The sequence below is a fragment of the Aquarana catesbeiana genome, linkage group LG08, assembly GCF_042186555.1.
Source record: "Aquarana catesbeiana isolate 2022-GZ linkage group LG08, ASM4218655v1, whole genome shotgun sequence".
Taxonomy (NCBI): Eukaryota; Metazoa; Chordata; class Amphibia; order Anura; family Ranidae; genus Aquarana; species Aquarana catesbeiana.
The window spans coordinates 90,278,998-90,299,501 of NC_133331.1; the positions used below are offsets into that span (position 1 = coordinate 90,278,998).

Below are 20,504 nucleotides of genomic sequence, written 5' to 3' on the forward strand. Positions count from 1 at the left end.
GACTTGTAGGCCCCCCACAGGGTCACCGGGGAGGAGACAGCTTTAAAGCGGAAATATTCTACGGAAGTCTTCAACAGATCCTCCTGAATATCATGAAGAGATAATAGCAAGTCATTCATGACCCACGAGGCATGTTGAGGTTTATGCACTGGCCCCGAAAGTTCTAGTTACTCTTCTGAACTGAGCCATTCATCCATGGTTAGTTGTGCATGATGACAATAAAAAAAATGTATCCACTCGGGATCTAGTTGTTGCTTATAATCCAGAAACTTTCATACATTGGTAAATTACATTGTTTAGTAGTACATAATCGGTACCAGTAATACATACACCACTAAGGTAGTGTGCTTACTTCTTCACGTCTTGTGCTAGAAGTATGACTTTGCAATGTTATCCAGTGCGTGTTTACTTTATTGCCTTTCAGCTCACTCTGTAGGATGGGTTAAAGTTCACTTAACCATTATAACCACCCTGCCTCAGAGTTACTATTGCACAGGTGTAAGTTATTTTTAAAGGGAATGACAGTTTTGTCACAAGTACACAAATGCTCCAAGCCTGGACGCTGCATTTTCTCTGGGTTTTGTGAATGATAGTAAAAGAACCAGTCCTCTTTTCTGGAAAAGTGAGATTCTAAATAGTCATATAGAGGACTTGTACAAAGCAGAGCAGCTGCCACAGTCATTAACCAGTTGGAAATGTCACATTCCAGGTAAGATTTCTATCTATCACAATTTTTTCAACTGTTGTAGGTCTTCGTTATACAGCGGGGATGGAAAGTATTCAGACCCCCTTACATTTTTCACTCTTTGTTATATTGCAGCCATTTGCTAAAATCATTTAAGTTAATTTTTTCCTCATTAATGTACACACAGCACCCCATATTGACAGAAAAACACAGAATTGTTAACATTTTTGCAGATTTATTAAAAAAGAAAAACTGAAATATCACATGGTCCTAAGCATTCAGACCCTTTGCTGTGACACTCATATACTTAACTCAGGTGCTGTCCATTTCTTCTGATCATCCTTGAGATGGTTCTACACCTTCATTTGAGCCCAGCTGTGTTTAATTATACTGATTGGACTTGATTAGGAAAGCCACAACCTGTCTATATTAAACCTTACAGCTCACAGTGCATGTCAGAGAAATGAGAATCATGAGGTCAAAGGAACTGCCTGAAGAGTTCAGAGACAGAGTTGTGGCAAGGCACAGATCTGGCCAAGGTTACAAAAAATTTCTGCTGCACTTAAGGTTCCTAAGAGCACAGTGGCCGCCATAATCCTTAAATGGAAGACATTTGGGATGACCAGAACCCTTCCTAGAGCTGGCCGTCCGGCCAAACTGAGCTATCGGGGGGAGAAGAGCCTTGGTGAGAGAGGTAAAGAAGAACCCAAAGATCACTGTGGCTGAGCTCCAGAGATGCAGTCAGGAGATGGGAGAAAGTTGTAGAAAGTCAACCATCACTGCAGCGCTCCACCAGTCGGGGCTTTATGGCAGAGTGGCCCGACGGAAGCCTCTCCTCAGTGCAAGACACATGAAAGCCCGCATGGAGTTTGCTTAAAAACACCTGAAGGACTCTAAGATGGTGAGAAATAAGATTCTCTGGTCTGATGAGACCAAGATAGCACTTTTTGGCCTTAATTCTAAGCGGTATGTGTGGAGAAAACCAGGCACTGCTCATCACCTGTCCAATACAGTCCCAACAGTGAAGCATGGTGGTGGCAGCATCATGCTGTGGGGGTGTTTTTCAGCTGCAGGGACGGACGAATGGTTGCAATCGAGGGAAAGATGAATGTGGCCAAGTACAGGGATATCTTGGACGAAAACCTTCTCCAGAGTGCTCAGGACCTCAGACTGGGCCGAAGGTTTACCTTCCAACAAGACAATGACCCTAAGCACACAGCTAAAATAATGAAGGAGTGGCTTCACAACAACTCCGTGACTGTTCTTGAATGGCCCAGCCAGAGCCCTGACTTAAACCCAATTGAGCATCTCTGGAGAGACCTAAAAATGGCTGTCCACCAACATTTACCATCCAACCTGACAGAACTGGAGAGGATCTGCAAGGAGAAATGGCAGAGGATCCCCAAATCCAGGTGTGAAAAACTTGTTGCATCTTTCCCAAAAAGACTCATGGCTGTACTAGATAAAAAGGGTGCTTCTACTAAATACTGAGCAAAGGGTCTGAATACTTAGGACCATGTGATATTTCAGTTTTTCTTTTTTAATAAATCTGCAAAAATTCTACAATTCTGTGTTTTTCTGTCAATATGGGGTGCTGTGTGTACATTAATGGGGAAAAAAAATGAACTTAAATGATTTTAGCAAATGGCTGCAATATAACAAAGAGTGAAAAATTCAAGGGGGTCTAAATACTTTCCATCCCCACTGTATATCATGTTTATTTATTCCCGTAGCCAGGGCAGCAAATACTTATGAATGACCCACCCTCTAATCCCCTCTCAATCTCTCTCTCTCTCTCCTCCTCTATTTACCCACTTCTCTCCCCTCTCTTAACCTGACCATGACCACCAATTGCCATGGTGCACGTTGTTTTTCTGCTTTATTCCAGGGTTCCCCTGATCTTTCATAATCTAATCATCCTCTCATTGACTAGGTTTGACAGATTACTTCTTTATTTTGGTGTTATTGCTTAACCGCTTGCCGACCGCATCATGAGGATGTATGGCGGCAAAGTGGCTTCCCTGCGCTGGATCGGGTGCCTAGTACGTGATCTACGTGCTTGGGCAGAAGGCGCATGCAGGTAGTTATATACAGCTATATTCAGGTAGTTGTATGAAAAATGCACTATTTATCAAAATGTGTCTGCCAGTGCTAAACCTTTCATCCAATTTCTAAATTGCATTTGTAAATTCCAAAAGCCAATATAATGGAATAATAATGTTACAAAAACACTTGTCTTTTTTGTACAATAATCCTTTAAGGGGGCGTGTGCCCTGTTCCTACATACTTTTGCTAATAGGTTTCCCTCATTCCCATCTCAGAAAGTTGGGAGGTATGCACATGCCAATCACTGGGTCCCGGCCAATGATTGACTGCTGGCACCCGATGATCGGCTCTGAGCCTTCCCGAACACAGCTCTGTGAAAGTAAACAACACAGAGCTGTGTTCAGTGACAGGGGATCTCGTTCTTTGTTTATTCCCTGCTAAGCAGGGAATGAAAACAACTAGATGCCAGTTAAAGTAGCACACAGTACACATGTAGCAAAGTCTCTGGCCTTGTCCAGTCTATGGCATAGTGGGTGCAAGGCATAGTGGGTGCAAGGTGGACAAAGTTATTGGGCGCAAGACATTTCTTGGATGTAAAAGAGGTTTTTATTTCTCTTAACAGTCTTTTTTTGTACTTATGGAGGGAAGAGGGTTAGGGTCAAGACACCCTTAGTCAGTTGTTAATTCAATTGGCAGACTCTGAGACTTCAATAAGAGAACAGCCATGCAGTAAAGGTCCCAGCAAGAAGCCACGTCTGCATTTGCAGGAATGCTGTCTCCTATGGTAACAGTCTTTAACAGTTCCTAACTTAAACGTAACAGTCCTTTCAGCTCCACTACAACTGCCTCTTGTAGTTCTTCAACACTGAGCTCCCAGTCTCTCATAAAACACTCTGATTCATTGACTCTGAATCCCTTGAGCTCCTCCAAGGTTTGCAGTGGTATCTCCCTCAAGCGTCACCCCTGCTTCTTTGCTGGGTCCCTAGCTTAGCACTCCAGATACTTCTCAAGCTTCACCCCTGCTAACTGGCGATTTCCTTGGCTTGATGCACAAGGCTGCTCTGTAAGCGTCTCCTCCGCGGGTTGGGTCCCTGACTTGATCCCCGCCTGAAGTTTCCTGATTCTCCACCATGCTCTTTTGGTGAGAATGTGGTTCCAGTACTTGCTTCAGTTACTCACTGGGGTCCCTGGTAAAGGTGGTTGGCCCCTTTGTGGCGACAGCTTCTCTTCTACCTCTGACCACTGACAGGTTCTCCAGCCGGCAGAACCATCACTTCTGGTTGGACTGCACGCCGCAATCCCAACCCTGCACTGCTCTCTTTGCTTCTGGATAGGCCCTCACACAGCCTAGCAGCAGATGCCCCTGGGATAGCCCCAATCTCCAGCCTAGCACCCCAGCGCGCACGACACACGTCCACCCAGATAGCCGTCCAGTTGGCACAGAATATAGATCACCTGACCTCACCCGCATATATAGGTTATCCCAGCAGGGGATTCAAGAAAACCCCTGCCCATTGGCTGAGATACCCGATATACTTATAACCTGACCTTGGGTTGCCCTTCTCATATCTAGTACCACCAAGTACCTGGCCACCTAGTGGTAGAAGAGAAAAGTGCAACAAGGCCAAACTTAGGGAGATATCAATAGATCTCTATCAATCGACCAAGATAACTACTCTTGGCAAGTAAATTTGTGAGGAGCTCCCTGATTAAACCCCAGGGTGCTACACACACACATAAACACTTGTTAGACACACATTTAACCCCTTGATTGCCCTAGGTGTTAACCCCTTCCTCCCCAGTGTCATTAGTAAAGTGCATATTATTAGCACTGATCACTGTAATAATTTCACTGGTGATGTCAGTGGCAGTTAGTCAGTCGCCCTCCCACCCCAGCGTGAGTTAGTGTCAGATTTCCCACCGAAGTCCCATTATAAGATGCTGATCGCTGCCATTACATTACTGTTAAGAAAAATAAATAACTACAAATTCCAGTATATAGTATATCTCATAGTTTGTAGACACTATAACTTTCACACAAACCAAGTATAGTTTTTGATCTTTCTGCTTACCAGGAAGATGGTCAGGTAAAACTTAGAGTGCTCTCTGCCTACCAGGGAGCAGGATCTATTGGTTAGGTCTTCTCATTGTTTTCAGGCAGTGGCAGAACTACCAGAGTTGCAGCAGTCGCACATGCGACTGGGCCCTGGCATTCCACCACTATGGGGAAGGGCCCAAAAGGCGGATCCATGGCGGGGTTACTGGCTGCAGTTGTAAGTGGAGAGTGCCTGTTACATTCTCACTTACACTGCCCAGACAGAGCCAGCACTGACAGCCCGCTAGCCCCCCCTCTCCTTGCACGGACAGGAGAAGAGACAGAGAGCTAGATCTACTCTTCCTCCCGCCCCTGTCCTCCTGTGTGTGCCCACTGACTGTAGTGTGATCGGGAAAGCTGGGGATGAGTGGGCGCCTGGGCGGTGAAGCCGGGGATGAGTGGGAGGGGCAGCCCAGCAGCCGGGAACAGCATGGAGAATGAACTTGGAGGATATGCAGACTGCACGGGCCTCCCTACTTCTTGGGGTGAGTGAGCTCACAGCCATCCATTCACCTCCTCCCTTATCTCTCCTGCCTCTGAATGAGTACAATAATGTAAGAGGACCTCAGATTTAAGGGGTGCTCTGCAGACTCTGATGTAAAGGGGGCTTTGGTGAGCAGAGATCCCCTTACATCAGAGTTCCCCTTTACACCAGAGTCCACAGCATTCCTCCTTACATCAGAGCACCCCCTTAAATCAGGGTTCCCCTTTACACTAGAGTCCACAGAGCTCCCCCTTACAGTAAAATTCTGTGGACTCTGATGTAAGGGGCTCTGCAGACTCTGATGAAAGGGGGACTGTAGGGGGGCGCATGCACAGCTCGTAAGATGGCGGACGCATAAGATCAGAGCTTCGACCTTCGTTCCTTAATCCGTAGCTCCTGCTCTGATACAACAGTGTCCAAAGCTCCGGGAGCCCTCTCACTCAACCCAGGAACCATCCAGCTACCCTGCAGGCATTTTATTGGTAAGATTGGTGATCAGAGACACATCTACCAGAGGCACACACTGCAGGCCATGCTCAAGCCTTCCCAACTCATGGATCGCTTCCTGCTTAGGTCGCAATCCCCGGCCTCAGGAACACTGGTGGATACTGCTGAGTCGGCTGACACCCTCCCGCTTGTCGATCCTTCTTTGTTCGCTGAACGGCCCTCACACAAACCACAACTATCCGATCAGCCTACTGCAGTAACGATGGTGACTGTGGAGGTTCTGGATTTGAAGCTGCAAGTCTTGCTCCAGAGTTTAACCCCAAACATCGCTAAAGAGGTAGGAAAGATCGCTCATGAACTCAGGGGGGAAATTGATCAATTGGGAGACCACACAGACACACTGGAATCTAAGTTTGATAACACAGTACAATATGTCCATGTTTTTAGAGGACGAAAATGCTAACCTCAAAAATGCAGTATCTCAACTACAAATGCAACAAGAAGATTTGGGGAATAGGGAACGCCGACAGAACCTGCGGATCCGCGGGGTCCCCGAATCTATTCAGTGGGAACCCCTGAGCAACTGGGTGGGGGACCCTCAGCAACTAAGTAGGAACCCTCTGCACCCAAGTGGGGATCCTCAGCAACTAATTGGGAACCATTGGCAACCAGCTGCAGGTAACCAGAGAGAGGCCTTTGAAGTAAGCAAGCCCTATGGGGACAGTGCTACAGGTTTTATAGCAGAAAGTAAAAAATATTGTTTTACCACCAAAAGAAAGCTCTATTTGTGTGAAAAAAATTATATAAATTTTGTTTGGATAAAGCTTTGCATGACCACGCAATTACCAGTTAAATTAGCGCAGTGCCAAATAGCTAAAAAATGGCATGGTCATGAAGGTGGTAAAATCTTCCAGAGCTGAAGTGGCTAAATATCCATCATCTTAGTTTCTAATTGGAGTTTCTATCATATTTCAGGATGCCAATAAAAAAATGCACTTTGTCAGTAAACTTTCTATGTTTTGTTAGTAAAAAAAAAAAAAGTGTGGGGAATTGGCAACACTGCCTGTGTTCCTGTAAGCCCAGCTCTTCACTGCTGTAAGACAGCCCTGCACTCCTGTCTCCCTGTTAGCCCAGCACCCCTGTGCCGCAAGTGAATTTTGCTTGCCTGCACAGATACCCCTGCACACCTGCCTGTAATTCTACACCTTAATGCTTTTCTGAATCTGGTCACTACGCCACCATCCAGTATACAAGATACACGTAGGGCCCATGATCCCCAGCCATACATAACAGTCTACTCAGACCATGGACCCCAGTGACATGCCTAGACTAGAGATTGGACATTTACAGGTTAACAAGCTCTGCAAACATAACATTCACCATGTCTCAGTCTTTATGTACTAGCGGAATCCTGTCTGCTGAGAGTAGTAGTCCTCCAGGTTTCAAAGACTCACTTCCCTGGGAAACAAGTCTTAAAAGTTATGTTTTTGTTCCACTGCCCAGGTTTAAATAATGAAACCCTGTGAATAGTTTTTCATTCCTGATTGCTGTCTCCAAATTGCTACATGAGCCTTTCCTCCTGCACTGACCTCTGGAAACACAGTAACATCAGATCCCATTTTCTTTTCACATTCTGAAACGTAAACCCAAGCTGTTACACCTATTGCTAAACCTGTTACCAATGTGACATTTCGGATGAAGTCTCCCATAGCAACAACTGAAGTCTATAAGTCTCATACAACCTTCCCTAAGATTGTCCAGATTCTGTTCCCATTCCTGAATGTCAGGTAAAAAGGTATAGACCAGGGTGCCAATGTCTCACGCTGCTGTCTCAGCCAATGAGGAGGAAGAGTCCCTGGAGAGCTGAGGCTCTCATGCACATCGCTGGATGAAGATCGGGCTCAGGTAAGTATTGGGGGTGCTGCTGCACAGAGGAGTTTTTTTTACCGTCACGCATAGAAAACTTTAATTTTTACAACCACTTTAAGCTCCAACCTTTGAAGTGGCATGTGCTGTGTCTTATTGCCAACTACCCTTTGTGCAGAAAGAGCTATTATCCTTCCTACTTGCCTTGCTTGTTGCTGACATGGATTGACCTGACTTCTCTCTCGCTTGCCACCTGCCCAGATCCTCTACTTGAACCTGGCTACTTTCTTGCTTGTCACCTAGCTATGACCTCTGCCTGGACCTGACTAACCTATTGCCTGCCACCAGCCCACCTCACCCTAACTATTGTCCCGCTTAACATTTCATGTACAGTCTCCACCCTATAGTCATTCTGTTCCAGATATCCCCTTAGTGGGGAAACCTGGTGACAGTTTGCATCAAAGAAAACTGGGACCCCCAAGATCTTCAGCTCATCCCCACCATTAGGAGCTCTGGTGAAGACCAGCTGTCATTTGGACTCTGCACCTCAAATGAGCCTGCGTCACCTGCTAGGTGGCACCATAATGGTAAAACACAGCAATGCAATTGGCTAATGGATACAGTTCTTCACTTTAATGCTTTGCGGGCAGATTTCTGAACGTATGTCTTCTGTTCAAGACATCCAAGGAGGATATTTTCATTGAAAAAAACTATTGAGTCCTTGGCTAGTTCACCTGTCTCCTGTCCTGCTCCTTCTTCTGCTTCTGCCTCAGCTTCACCTACCACAACTGAGTCCAAGATACCTCTTTTAGACTGGTTCCTGGGAGATCGCAGCCATTTCAGGCTTTTGCAATTCATATGTCTCTGCTTTTTGTTATGACCCAAGGCCTTCATTGCCAAACACACCAGAGTAGTGTTATGCTTTGCGTCTATCTATTAACCACTTGACAACTGGGCATTTAAACCCCCCTCGTGACCAGACCAATTTTCAGCTTTCAGTGCTCTCACACTTTGAATGACAATTACTCAGTCATGTAATACTGTATCCAAATGCATTTTTTGTCCTTTTTTTCATACAAATAGAACTTTCTTTTGGTGGTATTTGATCACCTCTGGGTTTTTTATCTTTTGCGCTATAAATGAAAAAAGACAGAAAATTTTGGGGAAAAAACGCATTTTTCTTAGTTTCTGTGATAAAATTTTGCAAATTATTAATTTTTCTTCATAAATTTTGGCCACAATTTATACCGCTACATATCTTTGGTAAAAATAACCCAAATTAGTGGATATTATTTGGTCTGTGTGAAAATTATAGAGTCTACAAGTTGTGGTGCAAATCATAAAAAATTGATCACACCTGATGTACTGGTGGCCTATCTCATTTCTTGCGACCCGAACAAGCCAGGAAAGTACAAATACCCCCCAAATGACCCCTTTTTTGAAAGTAGACATTCCAAGGTATTTAGTAAGATGCATGGTGAGGTTTTTGATGTTGTCATTTTTTCCCACAATTCTTTGCAAAATGAAGATTTTTTTCTCCCCACAAAATTGTCATTGTAATAGGTTATTTCTCTCACATGGCATGTGTATACCACAAATGACGCCCCAAAATACATTCTGCTACTCCTCGTAAGTATGGCGATACCATATGTGTGGGACTTTTTCACAGCCCAGCTACATAGAGAGGCCCTACATGCAGGGAGGACCATCAGATTTTCTAGGAGCATAAATGACACATCTAACTTGTTGACTACCTATTACAGTTTTGAAGGCACTGGAGTACTAGGACAATGGAAATGACTCCATTTGGAAAGCTAACCCCCCAACGTATAATCTATGAGGCATAATGAGTCTTTTGAACGGTTCATTTTTATCCAGAAGTTTTTGGAAAATGTGAAAAAAAATTAAAACGCATTTTTTTTACACAAAGTTGTCCATTTATAAGATATTTCCAACACATAGCATGTACATAGCAAAAATGACACCCCAAAATACATTTTGCTACTCCTCCTGAGTATGGCGATACCACATGTGTGAGACTTTTACACAGCCTGGCCACATACAAGGAACACCGTCAGGTGTTCTAGGGACACATAGCATACATATACCAAGAATTACACCCCAAAATACATTCTGCTGAGCAAAGGGTAAAAAAAAAAATTACCTGTGGTTTTAGTAGCACAGTTGTCCACAGGAGGATAGCACTGGTCCAGGCAGCAAGCAGGGACTTGGTCAGCAAAAGCGAACGCAATTGTCCAGGCAACAGGCAGGAACACTGTCCATAGTCAGTACAGGCAGCAGGCAGGAATACTGTCCATATACAGTCCAGGGTCAGTGCAGGCAGAGATTGTCAGCAGTGCCAAAATATTGATCCTGGTAGTAGGCAGGAACATGGTCCATCCATGTGGTGTGGTCAGTTCATGCGACAGGCAGAGGCATGATGCCATAGGTCCTACAGGCAACAGGCAGAAGTAGGGCCTCGTTCAGGACAGAATGGGGACAGGGGTAGAGGCTTCTCCCACCCAAATCTCTTTGAAGCCTCCAAGTCTCCAGACCCTAATCTAGGAATGAGAAAACAACAAAAAATGTTTTCTTCATCCAGAAAAACAATTCTGGAGCCCCTAACATATGTGAGACCCCCTGCGTTATGAATCCCACTAGTCCAGTGGCAGGGTACAAGATCAGTCCAAGAGGCAGGCAAAAAGGATGGTCAAACAGCCCAGGGTCAGTTCCAGATCAGGCAGAGGTATGTACATAATCGGTAGGCAGAAGCGTGGTCGAATAACAAGCCAGGGTCAGTTCCAGATCAGGCAGAGGTATGAACAGAATCGGTAGGCAGAAGAATGGTTGAATAAAAAGCCAGGGTCAGTTCCAGATCAGGCAGAGATATGAACAGAATCGGTAGGCAGAAGCGTGGTCGAATAACAAGCCAGGGTCAGTTACAGAGCAAGTAGAGGCATAAGGGGTGTGAAGGTAAATGGCAGAAAGTGATGGTTATGTTTACCATAATTCACTAATAATTTAGTGAATTATGGTAAAGGCAGAAACAGTCAACTATGCAGAGGCCTGGTTGGGAAGGACATTGGGCACAATTAAAAGTGGTTTCTCTTCTCACTCCTCCTTTAGTGCACACCCAGCATTTTTTCTGCTGTTTTTGGCCTGTTGGTCTGGGAGGGATTTTTTCGGGAAAGTGGCGTTCGGAGAGTCTGCTAATCACATCGGATCAAATGGTTTCTGGTGGGACATTCGGGAATACAAGGGCAATGATGATTTCCTCCTGGTAGCCAAGGAAGGATTTGGGGTTTGCAGTGGATTTGTGATAAATAACCTGGCTGTGGTATATGTCCAAATTAAACAAATAAATTGAATTTTTTTTTTTATACCACTGGTATGTTTGTTTCGTGGCAAGGTAGGGTTCAAGCATCTGGTCGTTGAAGTCGACACCCCCCATGAACATGTTGTATTCGTGGATACATGATGGCTTTTGGATTCGGCCATTCCTCCTGGTGATCTCCACGACGGTATTATTGTGGATTGATGAAAGCACATAGACATCCCTTCTGTCCCTCCACTTCACAGCCAGAATTTCCTCATTCCGTAAACTCGCCATCTCCCCTCTTCTTAGCTTCTTGTTGACGAGGCTTTGAGGAAAGCCCTTGTGGTTCTTCCTTACGGTACCACATGCTGGAGTGTTCTTTTTGTGAAGGTTGCAGAACAGGGGCAAACTGGTGTAAAAATTGTCCACATACAAATGGTAGCCATTCTCCAGGAGTGGGTTTATGAGTTCCCAAACAACGTTCCCTCTGGTTCCTATGTAGTCTGGGCAATTAGGGGGATGCAGCTGGGTGTCCTTCCCTTTGTATACCCTGTAGCTCGGTCGCACAATTTATACATCTTCACCCCATAGCGGGCCCTTTTGGTGGGGATAAATTGTTTTATGCCCAGCCTGCCAGTAAATTTGACAAGGGACTCATCCACGCATATGTGTTGGTCTAAGGTAAACAACTGGGGGAAGATATCAGAAAAATATTTTAGTAGTGGCCGAATTTTATAAAGCTTGTCAAAATTTGGGTCATTTCGGGGAGGGTACTGGGTATTATCATTGTAGTGTAGGAATCTCATAATCATGAGATTTCTGGTCCTGGGCATTATGAAAAGATGATGAAAAGATGGGCATGTGGTGGATGGGGAGGGTAGACCAATAGGAACGTAATACATTTTTTTTGGTTAGTCCCATACAGAATGTGAGGCCCAAAAAAAATTTAAACTCCTCCACTGTTAGGGCTCTCCACTCGTAGGGACGGGCATAATAGGACGTTGGGTTACTTGTTATAAATTGTTGGGCATATAGGTTGCACTGGGCCACAATTGATGCAAGCATGTCCTCAGTAAAAATAAGGTTGAAAAAATCTATTGGTGAAAAATTTTCTGTGTCCACCTGGACTCCTGGCTGGGCAGTGAAAGGGGGAATGATAGCTTCTCCTGAATTAGGAGGAAGCCATTAGGGGTTCTGGGGGGAATAGGGAAGGCTGGCATGGGACCTAACCCTTTGGGACTGAGGTGACACCCCACTGGTACGTGGCCTTTGCCGAGGTACTGCGGTGCTGGTGGATGGCACTGCGGTGTTGGCGGGTGGCATTGCGGTGCAGGTGGATGGCACTGCCTCCTCACCAGTACGCCTTCGTCTGGCGGGCGGACTCTCATCCTCCTCTGAGGCTGTCAGTGTTCCACTGCTTAGGACAGGCTCCTAGTCCACGTCAGACTCAGAATCTGAAAATGAGGAATCCTAAGCGGAGACCTCCCCGTTGCTCTTGTCGGCCGCAAGAATATTGTATGCCTCTTCGGCTGAAAATAATCTTTGTGACATTCTTAGTGATGACAAATGGCACTGATATGTGGCACTGATGACACGTGACACTGGCAGATTGCACTGGTGACAGATGGCACTGATACGTGGCACTGATGATATGTGACACTGATGTGGTAGGTGACACTGACAGGTGACACTGATGTGGCAGGGGACAGACAGGTGGCACTGATGTGGCAGGTGACACTGACAGGTGGCACTGATGACAGGTGGCACTGATGACAGATGGCACTGACGACAGATGGCACTGACGACAGATGGCACTGATACGTGGCACTGATGACACGTGACAATGGCAGATGGCACTGATACGTGGCACTGATGACACGTGACACTGGCAGATGGCACTGATACGTGGCACTGATGACACGTGGCACTGATGTGGCACTGATGACATGTGGCACTGATATGGCAGGTGACACTGACAGGTGGCACTGATGTGGCAGGTGACACTGACAGGTGGCACTGATGTGGCAGGTGACACTGACAGATGGCACTGTCGACAGATGGCACTGACAGATGGCACTGATAGATGGCACTGGTGACAGATGGCACTGATAGATGGCACTGATGACAGATGGCACTGTGACACCAATGGCACTGATGTGGCACTGTATGGGCACTGTTGGGCTCTGATATATGTTTTCACTGTATTTTTACATAAAGTTTGGCACTCACGATTTAACACAGATCCTCTCTCTCCTCACACACAATCTCTGTGTGAGGAGAGAGAGCCGGCAATGAGAGATGATTTCATATGTTTACACTTGAGATTATCTCTCATTAGAAGCTCCGATCGCGCGATCTGCGACTGGCTGTGTCCAAGAGACATGGCCAACACAGAATTTCCCCGATGCATGCCCGCGGACATCGCGGAAGTAAACAGGAGGACGTCCAGGGACGCCCTCCCGGCAATTGGGGTCCGCGCTGTAGCCATCTTTCGGCTATAGCGTGGAGGCCTAGTGCTTAAAGTTCTTGTGGTAAAACCAGGAAAGCTTGGACTTATGTAGTGTATCAATGCTTTACTAAACAGGAAAAAATGCACATACTCAACTAACTGTAAGATGCACAATACAACACAACTCATAGCTTACAAAAATATGCCTACAAATATAAACATGTACAATATGTACGCATTAAGTAAACCAAACAGTTACAGGGGGTCCCCTACTTACAAACATCCAACTTACAAACGACTCCTACTTACAAACGGAGGGAGACAACAGGAAGCGAGAGGAAATCTACCCCTAGGAAGGGAAATTCACTCCTGTAAGAGTTAATATGGGAAAAAGGTGTCTCCACTGATGCTTTATCACCAATCCTTATTTCCCTAATAACCCCAAATTTTCAAAATCCAATTGTCATTGGGACAGAAAGTGAGGTGAAATCTTCTGAACAGGGGCACAGACAGCAAAACAAATGTTACAGGGGTGATAACCCTTCCCTATGTTATCTACAAAACTTAAAAATAGATTTTTTGGCTGGAGCTACATTTAAAAAATTTACCTGTTCCGACTTACAAACAGATTCAACTTAAGAACAAACCTAAAGTCCCTATCTTGTTTGTAACCCGGGGACCCCCTGTACTCAACTTAGTGTTTAAGATGTAATGTCCTTCCTGGTTCCTTGCTCAGTCCAACTCAAAACGACTCCAAAGTTCTCGAGCTCCTCGCATCCATGTCTTCCTCTTTGTCCTTCCAAAACACTTCCCCTCCGAACACATATTTTTTTCAAAAGCTCCCCAAGCCCCTCCCACCAACTTCATGCATACACCTACTTCCTCTGCTCAGCTCCAAAACCTATCCAATTTTTTTTTTTCACATATCAATGAAGGGGAAGAGCCTCTGTAAATATATGCTCTTAAATAATATATAATATAAAGTCACTAGTTGTGGCCATAGCCACACATACCACCTCTTGACTTTATAGCATAATATAGGAAACTTCAACATCTCTTAAAGTCTTTTGTCCAGGAAAGGGTGAAATAAACCCCCTGTATTGTAAATGGGAGGAAACAAATTCCCTTTCGACCCCTGCATCTTCTGCCTTGCTCTCCACATCTCTTGTCCCTGGAAGGCTGCAACATTACTTTTGAGCAGGGTTAACAATGTCTTTGGCAGTTTGTGTAAAGAAAGTCCCAGATGAAAGTCTCTTGTCCTTTTGGTCCACTCCAAGTCCACTCCAATTCAGCCACCATCAGGAAATCATCCGCATCTTCCTCAGGCTCTCTTCTGGTCTGCCTCCTCCCATCTAGCATGGTCATCTGCTCTGCCTGCTCCACCTCTCGATGCTCAGTACCTGAAAAGAGTAAGAGACAAAGCAGATTATGTTTCTTCCAACTGTGACAAAAACACAGCTCACTGCTCGCATTTCTCTATCTGCCCATTTTTAATTGTAAAACTATTGTAGGGTGCCCACTGTTGCCTTGAAACACTTTCACGGAAAGGCATTGACTTTCAACGTAATAAATAAACCTGCATGTCTCTCCGTGCTGTCCTGGGAAGAACACAAGCCTGCTGTTGTCCAGTCGTTACAACATTTTTGCAAAATTCCCCATTTTATGGCAACAGAAATACTTAATGTGACTGAATTTACCATTCCCAACCACTTGCTTCCACTTCTTAAGCAATGCTGGTGTAGGAATCCCATCTATTTCCTCTCTAGGGACCCCCACCTTAAGTAAATCAATCCACATGTGTCTCCTGGAGCTCATAGGCCTTGCCTTCCTTGTATCTGACTCAACTCGGTCATTTGAGCTGATCAAATCCTCAGCTTCCTGCTTATGGGAAATAACAGTGGCACATGTCCTACTTCTGCTTACAGGCTTCAGGCCTTTGGCCTTTGTTAGGGCACCATTAGACTTGTTTATGAGGGCTGCACACTGCTCATTCAAATCTTCAGTTCGGCCAACAGGGGTCTGAACACACTTTAAAGCCACTGCAGGTTAAACTTTGATTACCCTCCTATCTAAATCTTTTGCCTTGCTTGCAGTTTCTTCCAAACACTTTAATGCTACTGCAAGCTGCTCCTTCAGTAAATCTCTTTCTAATTCTGCCTTTTCCCTCTTTTCCCTCAGATTCAATATGTAGAGCATGCAGGAAGTGCAAACCAAACACAGCAACTGCCTGCATATCTCCCTTACTGAACCCAAAACTTTTGAGACTAAAATCTGAGGAAAGATCAGAGACTCCATCCCAAGCTCTGTTCAAAGGAGAAGCATATCCAGCCAGCTCCTTTACAACAGACATCCACTATTTCTGGCCCAGATAGGAAGGGTGCACACCTTCAAGTCCTCCTGGACACCAGAAACCTTTGCAGCCTTACTCTTCCTAAACAGTGTATGCAGTATTTTCCCCCAGCACAAGCAACAAAACACACCACAGAAAACAGGTCTACTTCAGTTGAGATTTTAGCACAAATCCCAGATGAGCCCCCAAATTGTTTTGCTTGCATCTATCTAGCAAGGTTACTTTGCGGTATAAGCAAGGAAGCTAAGTCCTCTGCAGTATGTAAATGTGCTTTTACTAAACAAAAATGCTGTACATACAAAACTTTTACAATATTAGGAATATAGTACAAGACTGACAGATATCTATAACAAGCAAAATGCCTAGCAAATAAACAACCTATGGTCTGTAACAGTAGAAACACACTTAAAAGTTACTTAACTCTGGTTACTGTGTTTGTGATCCCCAGTGACAACGGACTCAGTTGGTATTTAATGGAGAATGAGGCGAAAGCATCTTTTTCTTCAATGGCTGGTTACAGATGAGTCTTTTGGTGTTAAAGCATGATGCGCCCTCCTAGCTTATGCCTGAAACCCCCTTTTATGTGTCAGGCTGTTTACCATAGTTACCAAACAACAGAAAACATACCTGTTTACTGTAGCTGTAGAGACAATGGACTGCTGAAACTGTCAACAGTTCACATTGTTTAGGACAGCCTATGTATTTCTTACCAAAACATTAGTTTGAGAAACAGCCTCAAATAAACTCAAACAAAACCTGATTTCTGTTTCTGTGAAAACTGATTGAGAAAAATAATGAAATATATATATATATATATATATATATAAAAATGCAACACATTCCACCTTTGATTCTTTTTTTCTCAGACTACACACAGAAAATCTCTTCATTAATAACAACTCATTCTACACATTAATTTTCCTTGAATGCAACCCCTCCCATATTTCTGTCACTATGAAGGTGTTTCAGTCTTTGGATAAAAGTTCATTAGAAAGTCCATTCTAAAGTTCTTTAGAAACAAGTCCAGGCTTATGATCAAGGGCCTTGCTCTCCACAGCTCTTGTAGTCTTCCATTATTCTGTCCATCATGAAAACACTTTTCTCTGGTCTTCCTATGGATCAAATCGGAGACAGCCTGTGGAGTGAAAAACAAAGCAAATTATCTGTCTAATAATACATAAACAGTAGATCCCAGCCCTTCAGCTATGATCTCTCCTCTAACTGGCTTCCTGCCTGGATATGTGCCCAACACTTTGCCACCTGCCTGTATCCACTTCTCACCCTCCCGAAGAACATTAATAGGGAGGAGAGGAAATATACTGATATTTCCCAGAAGATCACTGCTGTTTATTTTGGAAGACTTGATGTTATGTAGCCTCATTTTCCACTCTTGCTGAGAAGTATCCACTAACCAGTCAGAGTCTCAGCCACTGTCTTGAAGCTCATCTGCCAATGCAAATATAACTTCAAACCTTCCTGCCCGATTCCCTCTCATTCCTAGATAGGCTTCAGCTTCAGATAAGTCACTCTTGGTTTCTATGTCATGAGAAGCAGTAACATGGTATCTGTTACGCCCTGTTCTTTCAGGAACCTTACATAAGAACTGAACTCTGCACTGCAGCTGTGGAATCTGTGCCCCAGCCCCTACCATCCTCTCATATGGTGTGCTTTTGGCTATTGGCCTAGAATTTAACAACATGACTGCTTGTGTGAGAACCTAATCCCACCTCCTTAGTGTATGTGTGTGTGTAAGTTTGCGTATCTGGTCCTTCAATAGCCCGTTGTATCTTTCAATCAAACCAGCTGCCTGTGGATGGTATGGGATGTGGCACAACCAGTACACTCCAGAATCTTTGGCCCTCTGCTGTACTGTTGATCTGACGAAGTGTGAGCCGTTATCACTTTGTACTTGTTTGGGACAACCATAAGCAAAGACAAGTTTCTGGAGCAGTTGAAGCATTGCGGCTTGATCTTCACATTTGCAAGGATGAACAAGCTTAAGTCCTACTTCTCCACACTATACAGTTCCCTATTACAGTCTTTATCATGTCCATGGATATAGGCAATCCTCTTTGCTGTGCCCATTCATATGTTGCTTTCTGCCCCAAATGTCCAGATTGCTTGTGGGCCCAGTTGGCCAAGTTCATCAAGACAGAATCAATTGGCACAACTGCCTTCACTTTGGCGATTTCACCTGCAACTCTGTTATAGTTCTCAAAGTCTGGTACTAGGGGCACATGTGCATCAACATACCCACTTTTATGGTGCAGGAGTGAGCTTCCTTCCAGATATAGTCCCAGACTTCCTTGCCTCCCCACACCACCTTTCCATGAATCATCCATTCATTGGACTTCCATGTGGGCATCCAAATTGTCAGTCCTTTAAAAACCGCCCACCTGTCAGTGTAGATAGTGACATGGGAAGAAGGATCCTCCTGAAGAGTCATCACTACAGCTTTCAACTCTGCATACTGACTGGACCCACCAATTCCAGTCTCCTGCAGGCCTGTGTCTGTACTTGGGTGTAGGCTGCTGCTGTCCATTTATGCCCTGACGAGGCGGCTATGGCTGAACCATCAGTGAACCAGGCTGACTCCTTCATGTCTTCTGACAGAAACTCAAAGAGTGGAGCCTCTTGAATGGGGGATGACTGCAGCACAGGAATTTCTTCTTCTGGCTGGGTGCTGGTAAAAGTAACAAGCCATGCCAACTGTTTTGAAATGTCTCTAAAATCCCCAGCTGCAATACCCCCTCTTTCGTGAAGGTACCACTTCCATTTCATCAGTTTCTGGTTCTGGGCTACAGCTGCCCTAGTGGTCAGTCCATTATCTCTCACCCATTCTACAATGCAGTATGGATGGTGACTGTGTCCTTTCTTGTAATGTTCTCTACATTTTGAAGTGCTGTGTAGGCCCCAAACAGGTACTTTTCTAGGGGCGTGTATCTCTTCTGTGCCCCTGTCAGTTGTTTGGACCAAAATCCAATGGGTATTGCTCTCGGTCCTTTCTTTTCATTTGGCAGCCACAGACTCCAAGATATGGTACCATGCTGCTCCAATACATCCAGCTGAAATGGTACTCCTTGTCTCACGGGTCCCAATCCCTGATGCTGCAAAATGGCTTCTTTAGCAGCAAGGAATGTGGTCTGCTGCTCTGAATCCCATGAGAACTCAGTCTTTTTTCTGGTAACATTGTATATAGGCCTCAGAATCAGTCCAAGATGTGGGATGATCAATCTCCAGAATCCCACAACTCCAATGAAATTCTGTGCCTTCTCTTTGGTAGTAGGGGGCAACAGCGACTGGATAGTTTGCACAACTGTCACTGTAATTTTCCTCTGCGGTCCTGTCCACATCATTCTCAGGAATTTCACCTGTGTGGCAGGTCCTTGGACTTTGTCTTTGTTGATGGCCCACCCTCTGTTCTCCATGTGCTGTATCAGCAGGTGCAATGCTTCCGTTGCATCATCTTTTGTTCCAGAGATCATGATGTCATCAATGTAGTGAAACACAGAGACTTTCAAATCCAGGGTACTTAAATCTCGGGCAATCAGTCCATGACAAATCGTTGGAGAATGAACATAGTCATCAGGAAGCATGGTGAAAGTGTACTGGTGGCCATCCCACACCATAGCAAACTGGTCTTGACACTGAAAACAAACCATTAATGTTTATCACAGCATAATATTCTCCTGTCTCTTTAGCAGTTTTCTCAAAGATTGAGATCATATCAGGTACAGCTGACTTCAATGGAGGTGCCACTTTGTTTAGACCTCTGTAATCCACAGTTATTCTATATGTCCCATCAGGTTTCTTTACTGGGAACATCGGAGATGAGAAAGGACTTACAGCAGATCTAAGGATCCCTACTCTCAACAGTTCTTGAATAATCTCCCCGATTTCTTTATGGCCTCCAGGAAGTGTGTACTGCTTGAGACAGACTGGCTTCTCTGGTGGAGGAATGTAGACAGGGGGTCCATTTCACATGACCTCTGAACACAGCCCTCACCCCCCTAACCAGATACGCTTTATCAGGATACCCGAATATGAATGTATCCCTTTCACTCTGAACTGACTGACCTTGAAGTACATCCATCCCAAGAATATTTTCAGGTACCTCTGATACCAAAACATTTGTCATGAATCCTGATCCCTTGCCAATAGCCAATTTCACCCGTATCCTAACTGCTGGTGTGGTTTGCCCTCCCAAACTTGCTACATAAATCAATTCTCCTTTGTGATGGGAAGGATTTCCTTGCAAAAGTGTAATTTCAGCTCTGGTATCAATTAAAGCCATTATATGTGTAGAAGATGACTTTCCCCACCATACAGTGACAGGTACATATGGGCGTCGGTCTCCTGCTGTCACTGTCCTTACGGCTATTACAGGAGACCCACCTTCCCCTCATAAAGCATAAGGAACCTCCCAATCCCCTTTTCTGATTCGCTCTAACTCCTCCCCAGGATAAAGGGATTTGGGTTTGGGTTCATGTGCAGTTTTGGGAATTGGATTGGGGCTAACCGGAGGGGTCTGATCTGTTTTCTCTAAATCTAGGCTGATGTTATCTTCAATAGGAGTAGTGTTTCTAACCCTGACAGTTTCCCCCACTAAATGTTTCCACCTCTTCAGTATTTCTGCAGTAGAAATCCCATCTATCTCATCTTTAGGTACTCCTGCCTTTAATAGGTCCACTCACATTTCTTTCCTAGAGATAAAGAGCCTGGTTTTCTCTTCGCCTGCTGTCTTCTCTACCCCATTCCCTTTCTTC

General features: G+C 44.8%; 1 protein-coding gene across 1 annotated transcript in view; it reads left to right on the forward strand.

Annotated features, from left to right (window-relative positions):
- The first annotated feature begins 456 nt into the window (after positions 1–456).
- The window catches only part of LOC141105917 (arsenite methyltransferase-like), a 106,459-nt gene continuing 86,411 nt past the window's right edge, over positions 457–20,504 (forward strand). Inside the window, exon 1 of the mRNA XM_073596125.1 lies at positions 457–709. Within this exon, the coding sequence (XP_073452226.1) occupies positions 696–709 (14 nt within the window). The 5' untranslated portion in view covers positions 457–695. The remainder of the gene's footprint in view (positions 710–20,504) is intronic.